Below are 25,454 nucleotides of genomic sequence, written 5' to 3' on the forward strand. Positions count from 1 at the left end.
GCTCCCCATGTCATCTATTACGTATGGAGCGACCACTAAGATCGGTAACATCCATCCTGGCCCGAGCCCCGCCTCTCTGAGTCCCGCCTCTCTGATGGCTTATCATACCAACCGGAGCTCCGGGGGTCTCCGCTGAGAGGGGGGGTGGGGGTCTCCAGCCTTGTGGGTGTAGGGGTAGATGATGCATCTGTGGTGCGTTGTAGCACCTATGGGACTCACACTCACCAATGTATGTGTACATCCAATTCCAATTGCTTCGGACAATGCACACCGTGGCACAATCAACCTCCGTAATGACCCCCATCTCTTTTTGCATTACATCACTCCCCTCGCGAGCTCCTGAAGTAATCACGTCTCCATGAAGCAAAGGAGGAGTGGACTCAATTACCGTATCATCTTACAGCGACACACACACACACACACACACACACACACCCACACACACACCTCTGAGGTTTATACACGGTGGTGGTAACCTAGTGCTGACCTCAGCATGACTAAATGCCCCGAGCTGCTGCCAGCACTGCAGCTAAAAGGACAGATGGAATAATAAGCCGTCAAATGAGTCGTCAAAAAGGAAGCGTGGAAGCGCAGCAACGTAAAGGAGAGTTCAATTTGAGAAAAAAAAAAGATGTGTGGAGACTAAAGTGTTTATGGCCCTTTTCACTGCAGCTCAGACGACTGGTCTGGAGAATGAGATCTTTCAAACCTGGAATTGGAATTGACAGAAACATTACGCTGACAGGTCATTTCTCCACCCTCATCTCTTCCACTGGTCCAGTGATTACAGACTGAAGCACCACATGGCTGCTGCAGCTACACTGTGACAAAGCAGCTGGCTCAACACCGAGTGAAGCGCAGCAATTAGTGCGTTCTAACTTTTGGACTTCCTATAGGTGTAACAACTTAATGTGAAACTGTTTAATTCTCTTGGAGACATTAGCACGAAGACAGCAACAAAAAAAAAAGCAAGATTATCAGAGATACAACCGGCTGCTTATTACTTAGCCTTTGAACTACGTTTAATATTCTGTCCTCACATTCTGGAGAGGAAATTTGCATCACTGATGAAACAAAGGGAAATCGATTTATGCGACCAAGAAAGCAAAACAATTGAGTTGCTTATAAAAATGGTATTTTACTGTCAGGCACCTCTGACTTTTACATTGTTTATGTTGAAAACTGAGGAGAAAAAATAAGGCTTGAAAGCGTGTGTAGGATGGTGGGTCTTGTTCATTCTTATGAATGCTGCTCAGTGGCGCATGATGAAAAAAGAATTGGGCTTATTCACATGAATGGAGAAAGGAAATAACTCTGGATTCGGCTATTAGTGCAATTTACAATTGATTTAAATAAGGGCTGTCCAAGTGTTCGGATTGGGGATTTACTTTTAAAGTAGGAAGTCTCCTTCCTAATGCAAGTCTACAGGAAAAGTCCCCCATGACATCACGTTGACAGATCGGCAGGTTGTAATTCCACCATTTGGCCTCTGTGTCAAATTTGCTTCAAATTCCGAATGTTTGTCCTGGGGGCTCGGAGGGAACACGAGACCAAAACAACGGTCTCTGGGACACGATGAACACGTTCTGAACTCACTTGTCCTGTACATCTACACTTTCTACATTACAGACACACACACACGGTGCAACGAGCTTGCTGAGCAGAGCCGGTGTACAACATTAACGCACCGTGAATAGACGCTTCTCTACCTTTCCGCGCTTCCATAGTCCATCTCAACAACTGCATCAACTTCAGCAATAAAGCCCTCATAAAGAATATATTACAGCGAGGCCTGTAATTCTGAAACGTTCCCACCTCGTTTTAAAATTGTGTAATAATCGCAAAGTGGAACGATTGCTCTTTGCAGAGTATAGTGCTCCCGCACAATGGAAAGCATCATAAGCAGCTAGTGAAAAACATGCCCTACCAGAGGCCAGCTATTAAAACGGTGATTGTTCGGGGATGACAAATACAACTTCCGAAGAGTTCTTATTCAGCCGAGAGGCAATTCTCAGAGAAAAAGAGCCAAAAGAAGGATCTCACCTTCACCCTATCTTCTCTAAAGAAAGATGGATTGTTTCAGCCGGCCAAGTCTGTTGTGACTGAACCTGTACGGGACACTTGCTTAGTGTATTACAAGCATCCGCACACATGAACATGCGTGCTTATCTGTCACAGTGCTCCAGTGGGGAGGGTCATGAGCATGATCCTGTCACCGCCGCCTTTGAAAGAGTCATAATCAGAGGGGTGATTTGGGAGAGGAAGTGTCCCTCAGCACACGGACACATGAAGGAGAGCTGATAATTCAGAGCGGAACAAAAGCACCAGTGCTCTTTCAGGATCTCTTCTTTGTCAAGTCGTGTCAAAGGGTTGGGAACATACCATTCTTTGAGAATGGAAGTGGTGGCCTGGGATCAGAGCGCACATCTGTTGTTTGTACAACTATTTTTCTTTCCCAGAGTCTTGAGGAGTGGAAGTGGAAGAGGAAAAAAAAACAGGGGGCCTTGAATTTCTCTCCAAGTGGCCTAACAGTAGATGTGATGAAAGATCAAAGAATACGCAGATCGGGAGTTGAACATGTAAAACAGTGAAACTGAAGCGGGGCCGTACGGCACGAAGGCAGAAACTGGCTGCATGAGTGAATGATGACATCAGACCACCCACAATCCAGCTGAGCAGGTCCGACCGCATTCGTATCATTCAGTAAGTGTGTGTCTCTCTGCATTACACACACACACTCTTGTGTTTTCTTCTTCATCCCCTCCGCTTCACTGTGCCAATCTGGACCTAACTGGCCTCTTTTGAAATTGAAGTTAATAAAAGCGTTTCATGTTCTATTCCCCAGTGGTCACACCTGGAATATAAAACACACAAGTGTACTACGCCCATGACTACTCCATAGTTAGGTCCTTATTTAAGGTTACAAGGTTGCAAAACAAAACCTAGTTTATTGAATAGACTGTATATAAGGAGTAGACATAGTCACTGTGACGTCAGCCATTAAAGTCACGCCCGAAAGCACACCCTGCTTATGGGACCATAATTTACTAAATGAACATCATGCTGTACTGAAGAAGAGTTGAAACTATCAATTGAGATCATAAACTCATGTTTAAAGTGAGAAGTCGAGTCATTTTCTTTTTTGCGACCAGAGGAGTCGCCCCCTGCTGGCTATTAGAAAGAGCCGGAGGTTGCCAACCGGTTTTATTGGTATAAAAATAAAATAAAAATCACGTTTGTGAAATCACCCAGCCGAGGTGATGAATGCAACGCTATTAGCAGAGTAAAAGCCATCCATCAGAGGCTCAGAAGACAAAGCAGGGAAAGAGTGAAAAAACATCAGACAAGCAAGAGCGATGGAGCTCAAGTAAATGGACGACAGGAGGAGACCAATAGGGAAAAAACTAGGGGAGATAAAAGAGAGAGAGAGAGATTATGCATAAAAAACAGGTAGTGTCAGATGAGACAAACACACACCAAGTCACCATCTGCCTGCCGCAGTGGTGCGTTGCGTCCTCAGATAACCTCCCTCTCTCATTAAGCAGCGAGATAAAGCCTGATGGAGCAGCAATTAATCAGCCCATCAGTCACACACACGACAACGCAGTGCAATATACCCACTATCAACGAGCCGCTTTACAGAGCAACACAAGGAGCGCTCACTCCTCTACATACATAACGGTGAAGTGAACGCACTACTGCTCAGCAATGCTTTGAAAGAAGTGGGACTCCCAGAAAGTGAGGCTCTTCCAAGTCAACAGTATTCAGTGTGTTTAAATCATGCCAGGTAACATTATTAGGAAGAATAATTATTATCATCAGGAACAAACTTTCTGGTAAAGTCCGTGTCAAATATTGAATATTGCTCATGGAGCATCTAATCTTCTGTTTTGCTGCTCCGTGTGTTAGCTAGAATAGCATTATGTCTGAGTAAATATAATGTTTATAACCACTGTGGTCCAGACTAAAATAACCAAAAAAAACTATTGCATGAATGATCGCCACGGGATAAATCCTACCGACTTGAGTCGACATCCTCACCTGTCCAAAGGAATACCTCAACAGTAAACAAGATGACTCGGCACACATTTTGACATTCATATTCCCCAGAGGGTACACCTGAAGCACTTTGGTGAGCCCCTGGCTTTCCCTCAAGGGGCACCGACAGGTCAAAATGTGCCCAAAATACTTTTGTTTACGACTAAATACCAGCAAAACTGATGACATCATCCCCTACTTTGTAAACTAAGATTGTGCACATGGTAGACAAAATCTCCTACTGTTTGGGGAGATTACGGGGTTTAATGTCTTGCTCAAGGGTACCACGGCTGCAATATGAAACAGCAGAGTGCATTATTTATTTGGCTTTCCACAGCCAGCTCTGACAGTCTGTCCGCAAGCTTGCCTTCACAGCTGCGAGTCTCCTGCCTCCTCAGGTGTGATATGAACTCGACTGAAATATAATATTTAAAAAAGGGGCGGTCCGCTGATATGAGGTGTTTCAGCCGAGCGGCCCAACGAGCTCGCTAACAGAGTGGCTGTCGTATTACTGGGGGTCCCGGGGGAGGGAGGAATGCGAGGAGGCATACGGTTGTGATTAAAACGGGGGCAGCAGAGCACAGCGCTTACATCAGCATGCTGCCTGAGGGCCCGAGGAGCTTTATGAGGGGCCGTGCCAGTCACGGCGCTCAGTCTGCCAGGCTCACGGTTTACAGAGGCACAACTGAACGGTGAAATATGAAGCAGGAGTGTGGAGAGGGGGGGGGGGGGGGTTCTGCCTGTCTGCTGTATTCCTTCGCGATGACTTTACTGCTAGGTCTCAGTGTGACGAAGCTTCGGGACAGAAGAGTTGACAAGCAGAGCTTCAGGACAAGCTGCAAGAAATTGCAGTAAACAAAAAGGAGGTATGCACACCGTCAGGCTCTAAATGAATAGTTTAGTGCTCTTTTTCTCTTATAAAAGCAACGGTTCGATCTCCAAGATCTTCTTCAAATCTCTCTATGCCATGTGCCTCTGTTGACACGCACGCGTCAATCTTAATGTGTGCAATTCATGAATGGTGGTTTAAATTCACTGTGATCAAGAATAGAACAATTGAACAACCCTTTTGATGTTTAACTACTTTGTCGGAGAGAGGTTAGAGAGAGGTTAGAGAGAGAGATGGATGAGGAGGAGGGTTTGTTTGAGTGTGTTTACACTCCTCCTCTCGGAGCAGTGGGAGGCCGTCATTATTACAGACGAGCACCCGCCTCTGACACAACTGAGCATTCAGCATATCCATCACACACACACACACACACACACACACAAGCTCACAAACAAAGGGATTAAAGCAGAAATCCTTCCACAGACACTCTCTTGAGCTGTACAGTATATCCTCAACCAGCGGCCCATAATCTGTTCTTTAATGAAGTTTTACTTTATTTTTTCACTGAGTTTCCTGCAAATCCGCCACATCCACTTATACGTCAGTTAAAGAGACACGGTGAGAATTACCTTAAGTGATGTCACTTGATATGAAGAATACAAAAAATAAAAAAATTAAATAAAAAAAGATCTGGGGGTGTGGAGTGTAGCCCGATCCTCATTTCTGGCTGAACTGTGGGCTGTCGTGTTGCATTGTGGGTAATGTAGGCACCAGGTTTTGAAATTTGGTTTGAAATTGGTGGATTACTCTTTTTAAAAGCAGAACGTGGAGCTCCACCATGGAAATAAGCTCTCGGGCTTTATTGTGTTCTGGGGAAGTGACAGACAAACTTGTCGTTTTTCAGATGATAATCAGGTAGGTTTTTTAACCCCCCCCCCCCCCCCCCCCCCCCGCCCTCCCAGCCATTAAATAGCAACAACCTTCCAGATGTTTTTCACATAATAAAGCTTATGGAAGAGTAGGCCTATATTAAAACCAATGAAGCCAATCCAATTTAGAGGTTTGACAGGCTCTAAATTAAGAAGGAAGTGCCTCCATCACAGCTGTCTTTTCATGGTTACCTGAGGTGTCTTGTATATTATAATACCAGGCAAAAGTTTACATATTTGAAACTCAAACTTTCAATGCAATTCACGGCAACAGTTTTAACGTCCTAGTCGTGGGTACTGTAAGAAAATACATACAGTCGACCAAGAATTGCACTGTAAGTACAAAACCATTTGTCACGAGTGTTTCCTATGATTTAAGCACACCTGAATGGATGGAATCACATGTTTACACATAACCTCTCACCCACTGGCACGTCTATCTATTATTAGCACATTGCCACCACCTACAAAGCATGCTGCAGATTGACAGGCATGGTGGAATTTTCAATAACAACAACACACCTCTCCTCGAAAAAAGGAAATGAGAGTGATTTGTGGCCGCTGATTATTGGCACAGTCCACTTTGGGCTGATAGGCAGCGGGACTGGCGGGGCACGTCCATTCCTCCCGACATGAAATACGGAGGTAATATCTGTTGCCTTCTGTTGGAGGATCCCGACAGCTTAATGATTGAGCCAGCGATGTCTGACAAACAAACACGAGCACACACACACACACACACACACAAACACTGAATATAAACCACTCCATCCAGCTCTACATCATAGCTGTCAAATACAATACACATAACAATTTTAGTGTTTTCTTTTTTTAGTTCACGTAAAGAGAATTTATAGTGCCATTCACGTCTCCATGAATGTCACAAACACTTTGAATACCTCCACTGTTCATTTCCAAAGATGCATCATTTTCTTCCCACAGGTCGAAAAACATGCAAGTCATCATTTCTGATGATTGTAAAACAGTAACATATTCCACTAAAACAGAGTCAATAATGACACAACACTGTCAACTGGCTCAACCTCCTCCCCTGATATCACCACGGCCATCATCCACCCATCCATCCATGGCCTGGCTTTGACCTGGTTCTCATTCATGGTTCACCTGCTGAGTGTCAGGAAAAAACGTGACAGCAGTGAAGCAGTGTCAACACAGCCACTGTTTAGTGTGGGAACGCAAAGAAAGCCAGGCACCCATAGCCCGGGGTTGGGGGGGGGGGCCACGGGGTGAGACTGACCCAAGACAAAGTGGCACGCCTGGGGGCAAATGCCCTGGGGGGGGGGGGGGGGGGGGGGGGGGGGGGGGGTGTGAGACAGATTTTCCTTTACAACTGGGAGAAGAAGTATGAAGAATAAATGAGAGAGCGGGGAGTTTGAGATGGACAGGATTGAAGCGGGAGAACAGCAGCGGCATTAGACCGGGTCTACTCCCGTGTGATGTAATTGGATTCTTGGTAATATGGGCTTGGGGAAAAGGATGGAGGACAGGAGGAGGTGACTGAACAGAGAGAGCGAGAGATGGGAGATGAGAGGAGGAGGAGGAGGGCGACAGGGAAGAGGATTGATTTCAGTTTGAACACTGGAATGAGTCTCAGGGGAGGAGGGGAGGGGCTCCCGCCAGTTTTCTCCTCGGCGCTCCTTCGACTCCGTGAGGCCGCGTCAAGCCGACCACGGCCGCAGGACCAAACTATACACGCCCGGATTTTATGACCCACAACGTTTTCTCTTTAAATCAGTAAAAGGTGGAAGACAGATCCCCGTGGAGAGGAAACGAAATGAAGTTAAGATGGGTGTGAGCTAAAATGTTAATGAGAGAAAGATGAGGTAATCGCTCAATGTTCTTTGTGGTTCCTACGACTCAAGGCAGAGAACCTCGTAATCTCCACTTGTTTTATTGTATAAAATATTGAAAAATGTACATATGAAATTAATTTGACAACAAGCGGGGAGGCCGCTATAGTGCGCTGTCTTAGACATGACAGTGGAGTTGGGTTGGTCCGTGCAGTTGGAGCCAAGCATGAAAAACAGCAGGCAATAACTCACTTACAATCGTAATGTTCACGAGATCTTATTATAATACTGCCGTTGACAATCTACATGTCATAAGAAGGGTAACAGATGTTGTCAGCGTGCAGTCGGAACAGCTGGAGAAAGACAACTTTGCCAGGTGAACAGACCATCAAATGCTACACATCCGTGATACGTTTCTCCATCTGTTAAAGCTCAACATATCTGTCAGCCAGGCATCACATTTCAAAACAAAAAGAACTTGTGGCGTGCGAGACAGTCAGCGATGACAACATGAACGTCCTTCGACTCAATCAGACCCTGGTTGTCCTCTGGCCGTCATTCATTCCACTGCACACTGAGTGATGACCGAGCTGTTGACCGAGGCCGTGGTGCCCAGCGCTCTTTCCTCGGTCAGGTAGACGGAAATACCTCCCTGTGCAGCTGGCGCTTAGCAGGGCAGAAACAAGCGAGAGAAACGGACCAGATGAGCAGGTACACACACACACACACACACGCACACACACACACTGATCCAGCCTCTCTTCCTGTGTCTGCTCTAATTCATCTGAGTGTCAGGCAGATGGGGGAAATGTGTGGTCGGGTTGATGCGTGTGTGAGTGTGAGTGTGTGTGTGTGTGTGTGTGTGTGTGTGTGTGTGTGTGTGTGTGTGTGTGTGTGTGTGTGTGTGTGTGTGTGTGTGTGTGTGTGTGTGTGTGTGTGTGTGTGTGTGTGTGTGTGTGTGTGTGTGTGTGTTTGCCTTCTAGCTGCCAAAAAGAGTGAGTTGGGGTTAAGCCAGCATCACAGTTTGGATGGGGGCGATTTTCCCCCCCATTTGCTGGGCCACATTTTAGGCGCATGCCATTGAAGCTCCGAAATACAAGTTGGTTACATTTTTATCTTGCAGAGGTCACGAACTCAGTGAACCATGAGCGCCTAAAAGAATATCTACAATAGTTATAACCAATTCAGCCAGCACGGCTAAATCAGAGGAAATAAAACAATAATCTTCCATTGAGAAAAAAAAAAAAAAAAAAAAAGATTATTGCCTCGGGTTGACATCTCAATGCTGCTGACTCACATCCAACAAAGACACAATCGCCTGTGGAAAACAGTATGAAAATATAGAGCGGCTCTATGTTTAGAACGACAATACAAAGTCACTTTTATGACCTTGTTTGTGCCTTTTGGCGCACAATGATTTGGGCAGCAGTAAAGAGCTGTATTTAGACCACACACACACACACACACACACACACACACACACACACACACACACACACACACACACACACACACACACACACACACACACACACACACACACACACACACACACACGGCCTGTGGTCAAGAGTGTGGATACTCAGAGAACAAAGCAACGCTCTCTTTTTACAATGTGGAGCAAAGCTATGACATGATTTGTTTAAAAGTGAATTCAAATGAGACTACCTTCCCGGCAACAATTTTCCTGTGGAAACATTAATGCTACGTTCCCATATCTCCCTGCTGCTCTTCAACTTACATCTTGCACATACAGGTTACATTAAATACAGAATGTATTTCTACATTTACATCTTTGTAAAATGTAGATACAGTCGTAGCTTCGGCACTAATTACACTTCGATGCTAGAACTAAAGAAATGTTCCCACATGTATAATGACTGGAGCAAGTGTTCATCAGACAGTTTGCCATGCTAATCCCTTGGCCTTCTCTCCGCTGTATGCCATAGATTAGTAGAAGCTGCTGAGGAGCAGCCAGCCTATAGCTTATCTGAGAGGGCAGAGGTGCAGCAGAGCACTGATGAATCCACTTCCATGTGTTTCTATAACGGAGAGGACGAGACTCGAGGTTCTTATCACACCAGGAAATCTGAATGAAGTAGTAAAAGGTCATGTACTAGTACTATGAACCTCATGTTGAACCAAGGGCTACAACTAACAAAATCATCGATTCACTATAATTAATAATATGTCTAGAAAACATCAGAAACCGGTGAAACATACACAGTTTCTTGTCTTGTCTGACCAACCCCCACATTTTAAGGTATTATAATAATTTAAAAAATGAAAAATGACCTAAAGAATAAAGTGAAGCTCTGATTGGATTGAAATCGGGATGGATACGCTCTGTTAGACTATTTGTTATTTGTTATTTGTTATTTGTTGTCAAAACTGTTATGTGGATTAAACCTTCAGTATATCTCTAAACGATATCTATATCAATAACTCTGCACCTCACATCCATCTTCTACAAAACAACACAAGTGTCCAGCTCACACAAACGACGACTGGCTCGCCTCCAACCAGATGTGGACAACAATGCTGTCGTACCTCTCAGTCCGTGCAGAGAGACATCAGGAATGTGGTCTGTCTGCACTCACACGGCTAAACAGAGTTATCTGACTGCAACATCAGGAGACTAAGAGCTACTCCTCTCTCCCCACCACTGTTTATCTACCGCCTTCCAAGTCTCCAAGTGTGTGTGTGTGTGTGTGTGTGTGTGTGTGTGTGGATTTTATTCAGTATTTAGTAATCAGCCAAGCCCCTGGAGATGACCGGCGCCTTGGGATTTAGGACCCCGTTGCTGTGACAACCAAAAAAGGTCACCTGACACCGATCACCTCGGACATCAAGTTTACACTTTACAGATGAACCGAGGAGATAAGCGTTAAAGGCAGAGAGCGCTCGGGAGTGCTATTTAACCAGAGTAAAGACAAACAGTCCAGAGATCATCATTCTCTCTGACAGAGTTCGGAACGACTGACACTGGGCAAAGAACATCAAACAAATGACTCCGGAGAGGGTTTTCACTTGCTCCGGGGGATTTGCATTTAACCAGAGGGGGAAACATGAGTGCGGTACGAACAGCGACGTATGCAGGTTTTGGTCACAATTTCCAGGAAGCACAGCAGCCTCTGATCTCTCATCTTCAGCCCGCCCTCATGATGCTCCCTCCCACCGAGCGCCGCCCGCTGCACCTGCTGACAGGTGGAGCGGAGATATGCTGCAGTTTCACCCCAACCTGTCCGACTGGATCAGCAGGTGTCAACACACACACACACACACACACCTACACTCCCCAGAAGAGATGATATAACTGCAGTTACTGATGATTAACCCGCACAAAAAATGATATAGGGAATTGCTTACAAATCATCCCTATTGATAAGCAAACACTTTGAGTCCACACCTACTAATTAAGAGAAGCTGTTACAGTGAACACGGTGAGTATGCATGCGGTCCTATGACTGTAACAATGCACACACCTGAACCTGAAATGTTCCACTTGTGTTGTAAGAATGCTCGTCACTCTTATGTTCTTGTTGCAAAAAAGAGACGTGATGGAAGAACAGCCCCGACTGGCTCTCTAGGATTCCAACCATTCCTACCAAAAGGACAATGGAGCTAATAAACAGACCTACTGGCAGCATGGGTGGGGTCTTTATACGGCAGGTTACCATTTTGTACTTTGAAAAGACAAAATGGAACATTTGAGAGTTCAGATTCTTAACAATACAGAGCAAATATCTGTGTTTGAATGGATATAGGAGAGGGTCAGTAGTAAATAAAATCCTGCCATGGAGTTAGTTAGGTGTTGACTAGAGCTTGAGCCCTGAATTTCCTTAGCCTATACTTTTTAAAATGTAGCTAAACTGGTACCATTAAATGTATGTATTAGCTCTCAGCAGTTTGGAATATACCCGTGGATGTACAAGCAATCTCCACTGGATTACTATGATAATGAAGCTGATGATTCACAGGCGAACTCTGTAGTTAAAGGAGGGTCTTTTTTCTATGATTTCTAAGCGGATTTATGGGCGTTTACACTTGATGGACATTGGGGATAATGGTGTCCTAAGAAGGTAAAAGTCACACATGTGTATCAGGTCTGTGTGTTCAGATCTGACCGAGTTATGACGCCGAGAACATAAAAGAATTTTGACACTAATTGCGGTTCACGCCTCACGTCTGTCTCGCCGCAAAAATGGCAATGTATGTTGACATTGAATGCGAAGCAATGCAACTGAATGTACAGCTGGTGGTTTGTGATGGGAGTTCATTCAGCTGAAACAGTAGCGCTATATTAATACATTGCCCACGCTGATGTTATGGCTGATATTAGCTTATTGCAGATATATCTGTGATTTAGAAACAGTGCCACAAAAAGAAAGTCTTAAGGGATTATAACAAGATTATTTGCTTATATTATGCGTTTATATATATATATAGATCATTGTCTGAGTTTTTTAAACTCTCAGATAACAACATCAGTATCGGCCTGACAAATCTGGAATCAGTTATGCTATAAAGCAGAGTTGACAGCAATGCAGGGAGAAACACTGACTCTTGGCATCCAGTAGTCTAAGATAACTGTGCCTTTAAATGTCCTGAGGGGATGAGGCAGCTATTGACCAATGAGACTCATTGTGTATTAATGGTAGCGAACGGGAGGCAGAACATGAATAATAATGCAAACAAATCTTTTGCTCGCGTCATTTTATTATCTTCAGACAAACAAACGAACGGCAGGAGTCGGGTTTCACGTGAATGACCCTGTGATTGGCTGAGTCACCAGTTTGCATGTTTTACCAATAAGCATTAGTTTGCCTGATTTGTATTTGAACACAGAATGATACACATCCCTTACAAAATGTTTCAGTACATAACAGTCACAACAGGGCTCCAAACCACGTCCCAAAACTTCACCTTTAAACTTTACAAACGCAGGAAACGTCCAGAGTGCCTCTCCCTATCAGCCAGAACAAAGAGCGTGGTGGACAAAGGCGACTCACTGGATTGAGGAAGTGCCACACAGGAGTTAGAGTGGGAGCATTGGAGAGTCAGAGACAGCGAAAATGGATCTAAAGAAAAGCTGAGCAACAACAACAGCCGAGCTCATGGTAACACATGGCAATGCTGAAAATGACTCCCCTTTATTACAGTCGTTCCCACTCCAGTTCTCCGGCTGCTTTCTGTGATAACATTGTTTAAAAGTGTGGCCCTCAAAAGTCTTGGGGACGAACACAACTCCACATTAAACTCCTCCTCACAACAACAGTAGCTCCAGCTGTGAGGAGACAACTGCACATAACAGGCCTGTTAAAAAAACAAACACACAGTCAGTTTGACAGAAAGAGAGTTCTACTCGTCCACTGTGACTCAGCAAGCAACTAGGCCACACTCCAGTTCCAACTGTCCCCTTATCAGGCCATTTACATCAAGAAGAATAGAAATCAACCGCCCCTGAAAAGAAGCAGTGTGTCTGTGAGCACTCGCCCCACAAGGGAAATCAGATTTCTTGTCTAATTTATGAGCTCTGGAGCCCAGTAGAGCTCGAGGTCACGGAGAGACGTTTGTGCTCGACAGCAATCGTCTGCCTATTTGCTCCAATGAGACTTAAGAAAATGAGTGACTCTCTGCGTGTTGAACAGCTTTGTGCAGTACGCCACCAGTACAGGAAAGTGTTGATCCGATACCAGTGCGTTGAAAACACAATTATTTTTACCAGCTGTGTCACTCACCCTGTATGGATGTACTGGCTCAGGTTAAACCCTTTGTAAAGCATGACAACGTCATATCAGATTGATGTACGTAGACTTGCATACTCGCCTTTTTAGTCTGTAGTCAGAGGCTTTTTCTGATACCGTATCTGTATCGGAACCACTCTAGTAGAAAGCGGCATTGTGTTTGACCGTCTGTGTGGCCCTCATTCGCAGCGCACAGTCTTGATTTGGTAGGAATTTCTGCAGTCACAGTTGAATAAACTAGCTCAATGTTATCTGTAGCGCTGATAAATGACGTCAGGTAGGAGAGTATCGGGCTGAAAAAGTAATGTTGCAATTGTTAAGAATATGCATTCATCACAGTGGCAACAAGGTGAACGATTCTATACATGTTTTTCAAAATCAGTAAACAACTTTTCACACAAGGTTTCCTACAGATATAAATGAACATTAATTCCGAAGAACTTTTCAGAGATTGTGCCAAACTTCCCTCGAGTCTCTTGGCCATCGTGTCCTCCAGAGGATAGTTTAAGGTAAGGTGCAGCAGCCTTGGCTTGAGCACGAGCCATAGCAGGGCCTATAAAATAACTGTCAGTGACACAAAGCAGACACCTGAGACACTAAAATACTAATCTTGGCCAGCTCCAGCTATGTAAACAGAGCATTCTTGAGTGCAAGGGAACAGCGCTGTGTGCATGAGTGAGTGAGTGTGTGTGTGTGCGCGTCTGCATGCAAACTAGAGGACAATAGCTGCATGCAATAAGCTTACATATTTATCCAAAGGGCGTGGATTATGGATTTAACTTTAGTGTATGTCTGCCTGTGTGTGTGTGAGAGAGAGAATCTAAAGCTGCAGTGATAGTAGTGTGGTATTACAAAGTGACAAATGGAATTCAGACCCAGCACACACAACTCTGCACATTTGACCCAACACACAACAACAGCATGATGCCCACATGAGAGCCTTGCAACTAGCATCCACAGCGTGCTATGTGTGGTAAACCTCAGCGTCGCCGAGCCTGCATCAAGACCGGCGGCAGTCAGTCAGCGTGCTGCTGAGCAGTCATTAGATAAACTAAGAAATCCTGCAGCGTGGCAATGTTTCCGTATCAGATTAGGCTCGTCACGGTGGCCACCACTAGCGATGACGAGTCGTCCACAGGCGTACATCACAGTACCTTTACCATGAACGTGCAAGAATTGAACACTGTGGAGTGGGAGATAGATCAAGGGCGGCGACTTGGGTTTTTTCCGAAACCACACACACACACACAACTGCTCCAGTGTCAATTTTTGTGAGGCGTCTGTTTCACTTTAATTACAACTACAAAGTCCAGAGTGGCGAGCTTGGGAATTTGTTTACAACATTTATGTGAGAAATGGGTGGTTCAGCTTAAAATATTAAAACTTGTGAATAAAGCCAAGCCTCTCCGTCTCGTAACGTTTGTTCACTGCAGGGCAGGGAAGCAATTTAAGGCAGTAATTCCAGTTTTTCATGGTGTGTCAACAAGTCTACATAAAGATTAGAGATGGAAAGAAACTGAACTGCTCACAACAAATACATTTTGGAGGGGTACTGCAGCAAAACATTGTATTGTAGTGAAACCTCAACAGATTAGAAGTGAGTCATTGAGTACAATACAGTCCTGAGAAGATAACACAGTGAAAGGCCCCATGAAGCCTCTCTGCTGTCAGCAGATTGTAAAATGTTAAGTCTGATGTACGTCTGGCTGGTATGTCACACACAGTAGTATGAAGGAGTTCATGAATTATAAAAGCAAATGGACTTCTTTCTTGTAAGTTCAGCTTTCATCAGAACACTGCACTGAACAGCAACTACTGTTTTGAGGGAGTTCAAATGTAAAGTGGATTTAACTCCATGTCGAAATAAATGGAAGATGGGGGGACGTCAAAATAAGAGAGTGGAGGTGAAGATGTACAATATCTTCTTCTTAAGGGAGGAGGATTATCATAATCATGTGGAAAAGTGAGGGAACATTTACATATAGAGTAGAGGAAACTGCCGTAACACGAGCCGAAACTTCCGAGATCTACCGTCAGGCACATTTACCAGCTTTGATTAAGAAGTTAAAAAAAAAAAAAAAGCATGGCAATGGATCTACTACTGCCAGACTTAATGACAGAGAGAAACTGCTGTGCAAATTCATTTTAATAACAAAAAAGAAGAAGAAGAAGAACCACGTAGCTTCGCTGCTAGTACTATGTACAGTATTTACATTATATTTTTGGAAGTTTATGTTCAGGTTGCGTTGTGAATGAGCATAAGGAGAACACAGGGCTCACCCGCTGGCATCGACACGCAGGAGGGTGGTGGCCGGGTTGTCACATAAACAGACGTCACTTTAACAGACTAAACAGTGAAGAGTGGAGGTGGACACCAGTGACCTCTTAATTAAGACTCAATCCTTTCCCTGTCTTCGCTAATTAGTCTCTGCCCGTCTAATTAAGATTCTATCAGCGAGCCGTCACACTCTCCTCACTGTACTGGTTGAACGAAGCTTATGCAGTAAATGATGAGTGCACTCTAGTTTTCATACAGTACTGTGCTGACCTTTAAGTGCTCGTATGCATGCTGACCTTTCCGCTGCGCTATCAGGCGCTCTAATATACACACACACACACACACACACACACACATAGAGGGCTGCCATGGCGGTGCTCGGTGCTACCAAGACGATCAAAGCAGCTAACGCTTCGCACAGCTGAACTGGGCTTTTTTTAAAAGGTTACTTACTGTTTGCAACCACTTAGTCAGATACAAATGTGCGAATAATTTGTTTCATTTCAACTTTCGAGAGAGTTATATTGTGCTGTGTGTCCGATCACAGACCCTATGACCAAAGGATGAGAATAATTAAATCACATTTACCCCAAAAATCTATTTAACTTTTCCCAAATGGGGCCTGTTTAAGGTTTTGGGGAGACAAAAATGCCAACTCTGCTTTCATCTAACCCAAAATAATTGTGAGAACGGTTAGCAACAATAACTGAATTTTATGATAAAATCTCATTCAAACCATGTGGAACAGAAAAACTGATATTACTCTATATCGAGCTTATATAGTCCCTTATGCAGCATGAACATTAGGCTTAGTAATGCACAGAGCTATTCTCCTCCCACTTGAGTTAAGAATGACTTGTGTGTGTGGTCCCCAGCATGTATTTAGTCGTTTAGCGTGTGCACCGCTAAGTCGAATAGGCATGAAACTGCTGGAAACAACAGACTTTAAAGTGAGTGGTGCAGGGATCTGTGGTGATGGAGTCATGCGGTGAGTGCCCAGCTTAAGGGCTACACGGCAGCGCAGCAGATGCACAGTCATCTCGCAGGTCGACGCGGGGATATCAGACGGCCGCCGTAGCCGTAAGACACGGTGTCGCTGGGCCGGTAGCTGCTGATGACACAGCCGTATCTCCCCAGTCATCATAAGGGATTACCAGTCCTCCAGCTAGCCGCAGCAGACACATGCTTCCTCAATCAAGGAGGCTTCAGCGCTGGTCACCACCTTTTTTTAAACAGTGCACTCGCCATCTACGTACAAAGTGTACAAACGCAGGAAGATCCCCGAGATCAGAATACATCTTTTCCTTTAACTCTCTGCAAGAACACAAATAAGCGTCTTTCCGACCTACATATGCTTCTATTACTAAAACACTGTCGCTGTTGGTTCATCAAGAGATACTTCGACACACACACACACACGTCAGCGGTCATTTCCTCGCCACAAACCTTCACACGTGTTATTACTTATATTTCTTCCTTCCCTGAGATCTTTCTCTGCTAATTGTTTTACCCATAATCCAGCACTCTCTCTCCCTTCACAGCGACCGCCACCCACATGAAGCTGTCTTCAATGCTTTGCCACACACACCGTCATCCATAACTGCTGTGAAGTGACCTGTTGGAACGATTCTTTTCATTAGGACTTAAGCAGGAAAAGAGGAGAGGGTGGAGAGGACTCGGTCCGAATGGGGCGGCCCCTTAATTAGAGCCGTCACAATTCCCGCACTCGCACGACAATGAGTGTGGAGAGAATAGACGATGACTTGAGAGGAGGAGAGATAAAGGGAGCAGACGAGATGAATAGCACGAGGAAAGATGAGGAGGAGGAATACGGCACTGTGGTTCAACGAGGCATTGTTGTGTGCCACTGCAGGAAGACCCCGGGCCTGTGAGTGTGTGTGCGTGTGTGCGTGGACAAACAGGCAGACTCGTGTCTAAATCCTCTTAATCAGGGCTAGACTCCTCTCTAAACCTGTAGATACTCCCTTGTTTTGTCTGCGTGTGCACACGAATGTGCGCGAGTAAGCTTCCCAAAGACTTTACATTAATGGGATTTGTGTAAACAGACCCCGAGGCCTCAACCAGAACGTAATTAAAAGTAAAGAAAAGAAGGGAAGCAGGCTGGGGAAGAAAGGCCTTTATATCTCAAGGAGCCCGAGAGATAAATTATAGATTTTCTGGGTGCAACAGCTAGAAAGATAACAAGCGGACGGTTAGCTTTAACGACAACAAATGAACTCTATGTAGGCTTTCAAGTGTCTTTTTACTGTTGTGTGTGTGAAGAAGTTAAATGTGCTGCCATGTGTTGTTACAGGAACATGAGGTGGAGTTAAAAATGCACACGCACTTAACTCCGTTTCTCTGCGCAGAAGTCCCTGCTGAATTAAGAAAAATACATAAAGCTTTCAGAGACTAGCGGCATTCTTTCACTTGCTACTAGTCTCAGCAATATTAATGATGCCCACAACCGCTACCGATCCCATCACGATGCGTCCTAGTATGATCCCGGTCCTGACTTGATACAGGACACAGAACAGAGCTGCCTATGCTCCAACACTGCAAAGACTGTATGCAAGGCGAAGGCTGCCACAAAGCGTCTGCTACTTCTGAAGTGGTTCGTGTCTCGGTATAATACCTCACCACTCTTGACTTCCGATTCAAAAAGGTGGCTCTGGTTCTGAATGGTTGGTTGAAGAACAGGATCTAAACCTGAAACTGTCTCGGGGCTGTAAAGTGTGAACAGCAACGCAACACCCTGTTTGAGCTTCAACACACCGACTTCACAAAGTCAAAAAACGCCTTCACACACAGACACACCTGGATCAGAGCCGCTGGAACTGCTAGTTTAGCTTAGCAAGGCTTCAACATAGGCAATGGAGAGTGACAATCACAGAATAGAGGTAAACCACTACCCTACCAATAAAAGTAGGAGGGAGCATCGGCCCAAATTTTTTTACAGAAAATAGGAAAGAAATCCTGTTTTATGAACACTATAGAAACAGGGCCAAGTTGGTGGCGGAACAAAGTGACCTTTACCAACTCAAAAAGATGAATTTAGTTTTTCCAGCAGCTGGACTTTTTCCAGGATCTTAATGCGTCATAAGAGCAAAAAAAAAACTTTGATAAAGACGTCCACCTGCTCTGAGATTGGAGGCTAATTTCGCTAACGCTAAGCATCATCGCACCCAGATTTGGGATTATGCTAACCAAGCAGTAGGATTGACGGTGTGGAAATAAACGAAGGCCTTTTGAGCAGATCTGTCAACCCCTCCTACACGTTGGCTAGGTTAACAGTTACCTTAGGTCCTGATGTTAAGCTTAGAGCTTTCATTTCCCTGTGTGTTCCGACACTCATAAGGAGCTCAGCGTTTCACGGTCTCACGGCAGACGCTTTGATTTCCAGCGTAGACCGTAGTAAAAAGGTCGCTCAGAAAAACAGCAATTCATAATGTCACGTAGTCAACTCGTGTTTAAAGCTCCAACAAACGGTTTCTCTTCGGTCCTGATGTTCTTTGGTATTCAGGACCGTCTTCGGCAACTTTTGTCAACCGTGTCTAAATCCTGACGCATTCCTCAGAAACACACACTCCTCCGCTGTGCATGTACACAATTTTTGAGGACACTGGATAAGAGCAGTCTTCAAAAGGAAATGAAAGGAAACTGCCTCGTTGTCCCCCCCCTGCCCCCCTCCCGCTCCACTCAACTCGCTATCGTAAATTAGTTGGCCTTTCTCTTCGTCTGACAGAGTGTGTAACTGCAAGCGCCAAGTGTGACCAATTCCCATTCACACTCAATACAACAACCTACACTTGAGCTAATTACGAAACAAGAATAGACTATTCTTCAGCAAACAAAACAAAGAAAAGACGGCACACACGTGCATGTGTCCCTCTTTAGTGGTATTACAAAAACATGTGCTGCATTAGTGAGACAGCATTTCAGGGTCTATTAAGTTGGTTACTGAGTGTCCCTCCACTGTATCTAAATGCAGAGCTTAAACCGGGCACCGACGCACACAAATTCAGCACAAGTTAGGCAAGATGCTTATACTGTACATGTGACTTCCATCTTTCCCTCTCGCACCCCCCCCCACACACACACACGCACACACTCGTATAGACACAGACACACACCCTGAAATTGAAGCCAGAGATTTTTCCTAAAGCCTGCAACAAGGGAGGAAGTGAAGTCGTTCCACCGCTGTCATAGAATAGAATACAAAGGTGGAAGAATGGTTGGGGTGAGGAGGGGGGGGGGGGGGGGGGGGGGGGGGGGTCCAACATCCTGCTGAGAGAAAGGAAATAAACACTTCCATATGCAACGCCTGCCAGAAACGCTCACACACACGCACACACAGCTCGGAGTTAATGCAGTTACACGGTGTAGTAAATTTGAGCAGCCCCGGTTAGCAGCTTGCACCGCCATTATGAAAGGGAGAATATTTTCTGCTTCCGGAAATTTATAGCTCGTGAGGCCTCGTTCATCACACCAGCTCCGTGATATAATGCAGCTTAGGTAGAAAATACGCTCTTCTGGAGCTGTAGGTCCTCAATCCCTGATTGATCTGGGAGAGCAACGGTTGTTTTACGCGGAGAGGATTCATATTGTGTGAGAGCGTTTGGTCACATGCAACAAATCCTGTTTACCAGAGCGACCCACACACAGCACACCTCCTGCCCGGGGCAACCCATGAACTCTGGGCCACCGGGCCATTTTTCATGTCCAGAAAACACACACATTCATTCACACAGATTGGTTTTAGAGTCCTTGTGAAGACCTTTGTTGGCTACAATCTCTAGCCCGACATTAACAACACACACCTAACCTTTGACCTTGAAAGTAGTAACAATTCTAATCTTACGCTTACACTGTAATGGCCGCCATCTTTCTGTACACATGAAAAATACAGTGCAAGAACACACGCGCATACACACACACAATCATAGAAACTTTGCCTTGTTATCAACACACCCAACATGTGTACTAACGCCAGAGAGAGCACGACACTAATCTGCCCTCAATCTGAAACCTCTCTGTTGTGATTGTGTGTTTGTTCAAGCAGGTGGTTGTGCACCATGTGTGTGTGTGTGAGAATGTATGTGTGTGTGTGTGTGTGTGTGTGTGTGTGTGTGTGTGTGTGTGTGTGTGTGTGTGTGTGTGTGTGTGTGTGTGTGTGTGTGTGTGTGTGTGTGTGTGTGTGTGTGTGTGTGTGTGTTCCATAGTGTTACACAGTAATCGTTTTGCATATGTGGAGCCCACTAGGTCATCTTCTTAAGGGGATTATCCATACAGCAGTGCCGGTGTTTATCCGATTGACAAGTTTCCTCATTGCGTGACTTTCTGTTTGCAAAACACAGCAAACAGTATTACTGGACTGCATTAGGGCAAGGTTAGCAGCTGCTGGTTTCAAAACAAGTGAGAGTGCACGTCTGTGTTTTTATGTAATAGTCCATAATTACATAATCCGGTTATTTTCCCACAGCTTCGGTCCGATCGATACACAGTGAAGTGGGCTTCTAATGGCTTGGACTCGGGAGCTGTGTGTGTGTATGTGTGTGTGTGTCTTGCACTTTTTCGACTGATACCCAAAGCAAACAATACAATCTCTGCAGCAGAACTGGTTGTAGCCTTTTATCTGCTCAGACTGGAAGTGCCCCTGTATGTGTGTGTGTGTGTGTGTGTGTGTGTGTGTGTGTGTGTGTGTGTGTGTGTGTGTGTGTGTGTGTGTGTGTGTGTGTGTGTGTGTGTGTGTGTGTGTGTGTGTGTGTGTGTGTGTGTGTGTGTGTGTGTGTGTGTGTGTGTGTGTGTGTGTGTGCTCACAGGTCTGAATAGAGCGCTGAAGGTCCCGACCTAACGCTTTTCAACAAGTCTTAATACGGTTGGCAGTCAACTACTTTGTGATGCAAGCCAAGACACTGCAGCAGCAGCACCTCTCCACACATCCCGCTTGATTAAAGTGAGAAAATGGCACAAGCTCTGGGTAAATTTAGGTCACTTAGATGTTACAGATGGCCCTTTTGCCGAGCATATTTTCTCAATTAAGGCTGATTAGGGAGGGAAATTCCCAGACAGCGTGAATTATTAAAAAACTTGAAATGGATTCTGATCATGTGACATTGTGTGGCGGTGACACACGACATCCCCAGATGGGTCCTGGAAAAAAGGGGGGGGGGGGGGCTGGGAGCACTGAGACTTGTGATTGGTCCAAAGTGAGAAGTGAGTTTCCTCCTATTGTCTAAAGTCACTAAAGCGCAGAAAGGATTGGGGGTGAATAATCAACACTGACTCATGTTACAAGACAGGAATTTTTAAATTCTGAATTCACACTGGTGATTCCCTCTAAAGTAAGTGTTAATTAAAATGACAAGACAAATATAAGAAATATGTCCAAAACTCAACGAAAAGGTAATTTATTATGCCCACCACGTGGCCTATGTTTTGTTTATTGCCGTTTTCTCCTTTATATCAGAACCCAATACCACAATAGTGAACCACCAGGAAACGGAACAATGCGTGCCGTAACTCAAGTACCTGAGCAAACAAAAACACTGATATCTTTAAATTTCAAAGTAGCCAACATTAAGTGTTCAAATGATCACTTTAGATCTGTTGAATCAATTCTAAAACATTTAGACGGCACATTCAAACCTAACTAAAAGTCCCTGAACGCCTCTGATTCAACCGCACAGGTGTTCTGCATGATTAGACCTCCTCTCAAGACTGTGTGTGGAAGTTCACAGATTGAGTGATTGACATCTCCCTACCTGTCCTGTTAAATTGTGTTGCAATTGTGTAGTCAGGGCACTGACGGCATGCACCTTTAGCATTAGTAGAAAAGGCCTTTTTTTCCCCACAGCAGTCATTTTAAGCTGTCCCAGTAGGAAAAGCACAGTTTTAAACACTAAAAATGAACACTGCTGGCTTAGGATCAAGCCTCACTGGGACACTTGAATAAAACAGAGCCATCGTTAACGTTATGAGCAGCACCTGTGCTCTTTCTCTTTACGAGTCAACGTCTGCTGTGAGAATGGCCTCCTGAGTTTGGTGACATCACATAATCACCTTCAACCTAAGTAGAGGGGTAATTAGTCAATAAGTGAAAACACCTGTGTGCAGGACCCTCGTTTAGTTGTCCTGGTCTGTGCCAAAGTTGAGTAATATCGTCCTAAAATGAATACGATAGCACTTTGATGTTGATTTCCATATAGTGCCTTTTAAATAAATAAAATCAGTGTGCCACTTCTGAGCAGGCCCAGACATTATCGCTGCCAGCCGAATTCACAGGTTCTAAATGTGTGAAATTGTCCTTGAAGAGTTGCTGCTCTTTTGTCCGTCTCTGCAGGAAGTTAGTGTGGCCCCGGAGCATCCCTTCAGCGGTCTGCTTCACCACGCTGGGAGCCTTGTCGGACAGGCTCAGTGTCACAACGGCCCGGCCCTGCTGAGTCAAGCTGACCATGAACTAGACAGACCAGCCACACAGGCCTGATGTTCGCATCTCTCTTACTGTTGATGACGGATGTTCCCATTCTTGTAAGGCGCTGGAGAAGTGTTGCCAGTCTAGCCTGTTTGAGTACTCAACAGATACCATATAGCCTAAACAGACACAGCCAGACAAGACAAAGGCAAACTCAGACTTTGCTGAATATCTGCTTGTTGAATAAATTACCTGTTACTAAAAAATTAGGGTAAATTGACCCTCGCTTATGACATTGTATATAATATCCTGCAGCAGTATGAAAATAACCTGGTATTCAAAAAACCTCCTTACAGGTAAAATTGTGCACAATTAATCTGATTCAAAGTAATGGGATGAGTGACACCTGTAAGGTAATTTCAGGTGTTGGATGTATTGCTCAAAGATGTCTAATAAGCTAGAAAAAAAAAAAAAAAGTTGTGACGTTTGTTAACATGCGAGCCATTTCAAAGGGTTGATGAAGAGACCGAAAAAAAGGGAAGCTGAGTAAACAGCGTTAGAGAACCTGTGCTGTGTCCATCTCTCTGGACCAGACAGGTGGTTGAAAAGTAAACGCCGTTCAAAAAGCTGCCAATGTAACGTGTCCATGCTCATCGCCAGGTGTAATTCCACCCCTTCGACACTTGGATAAACCAATATTTCACCTGGAGGAACTTATTCCAACATCTACTAACTCAAAGAGCACTCACAGAACTCCTCCCGTGAAGCAAAGACAACTTTTTTTGTTCTGTTTTCATCCAACTTTGAAGCTTAATTGAATATTTGATGTGAGCCGAATTGATGAGTGCCTCCTTCTATTCACACAAAAAAAAATTCAACCCCCGTCATTGTTCAGTAAAGTGCAACATTAAAGGAGAGTTTCGCGTCTGATGTAGCCGCGTCTCCCGGTCCTTACCTTGCCTGACAGTTTTCAACCGGACGGGACCTTTGCAGTTCTTTATCACGGTCTGTACGTCGTACAAGGGTAATCCCGAAATAGAGAGATTCTCCACCTCCAGCAGCAGTTCTCCTTCATATATTTTTCCAATTTTGTAAAGCACGACGTCCTCGTTAAGTTGCCCGATGTAGGCGAACTCCCCGTTCTCCGCTCCGCCGCGCAGTGGCACGTTCAAGTCACCGCGGGCATCTTTGGAGACGGAGCACTCGTTCATTCTGGAGGACCAGTGAGTTTTCTTCAGCACGGGGTTGGACATTGTGAACAGTTTTAGAGCCGCTCGGGCTCTCGCTCACTAGGGTGAGAAATAGTCACAGCAGCAATATGCCTCTCAGAAAGTAGACTTGTATCCGGGTGAAGCGCAGCAAACTTTCCTTCTCTTCCACAGAAACATGAGTGCCTGACAGTATTGTCCCACCGCTCGCTCCCCGGGGTGAGAAATCAAGCCATACCCTCCGGCTCCGGAGTCACTCCTTTTTACTGTGTAGATGTTGTTTTCATCATTCCCTTTAACATCCCTGCAGTTTAATCCGTCTTTATCGATGTAATTTCCACACGTGCCACGGATCCAACTCGCGTCTCCAGCCCACTTATTAAATCCCCTCAGTTCTTATAAACTCACTTTAAATTATGTTTCTTTCTTTTGTCCAGTTAACAGCTACTTTATCGGTGGTTGACACAGCGTCCGCGCGACTCGTATGACCAGGTACGACGCTCTCGTGCATTTAGCTGAGTCTCATTCCTAGTCTGTGCTCTTCTGTCGCGCTGGGAATGTGTTGCTGTTCGTGCTGCATTCAGGTGCTGTCGGAAAGTTCCAGTTAAAATAATAGATGGAAATATTGTTAGTTTAATATGAGTAAAATAGAGCTGCCTGGACATCGTCAGTAATAAAGTACATTTCGAAATATGTAGCCTAAATTCATTCGTGTCGTGTTTTTTTTCTTTTGAAATTATGCATTTTCAATTATATATTTTCTATTATTAGAATTTTTTTATTTCAAATCTAATTTTAACTTTACAAGTCCAGTCTGAGACGTAGGATGGTGTATGGTATCTATAGCCAACTATATAGCCTGCTTATTAACCATGTTGCAAAAGTTATTACAGCCTATATGTTACTTAAAAATGACAAAATGTCCTTTTATTAAATGCTACGTTTTACACAATAATAAGTAACTAATTCATTAATCCACTGAATTATATATTTCAATCACTATATGAGGCATAATTTGAAGTGGCAGCTGCCAATGCATGTCTTATTTATTGTTCCCCAATATCCCTCATGAGAAAGCATTACATTGTGTCTATTTTTGTTTGTTTGTGCAACATTTATATCAATACAGTATTTAGTGCTTAATTTACAATATCAACATGGTATTGAGTTGGGACACTGACATTTTAAAGTTTGTACGTC

General features: G+C 44.5%; 1 protein-coding gene across 1 annotated transcript in view; it reads right to left on the reverse strand.

Moving 5' to 3' along the window:
- The window catches only part of magi1b (membrane associated guanylate kinase, WW and PDZ domain containing 1b), a 117,089-nt gene extending 92,341 nt beyond the window's left edge, over window positions 1-24,748 (reverse strand). The window contains 1 exon segment of the mRNA XM_079186571.1: window positions 24,002-24,748. Coding sequence (XP_079042697.1) covers window positions 24,002-24,299 — 298 coding nt within the window. The 5' untranslated portion in view covers window positions 24,300-24,748.
- Window positions 24,749-25,454: the final 706 nt, after the last annotated feature.

Source organism: Pholis gunnellus, assembly GCF_910591455.1.
Source record: "Pholis gunnellus genome assembly, chromosome: 3".
In the NCBI taxonomy this organism is placed as follows: domain Eukaryota; kingdom Metazoa; phylum Chordata; class Actinopteri; order Perciformes; family Pholidae; genus Pholis; species Pholis gunnellus.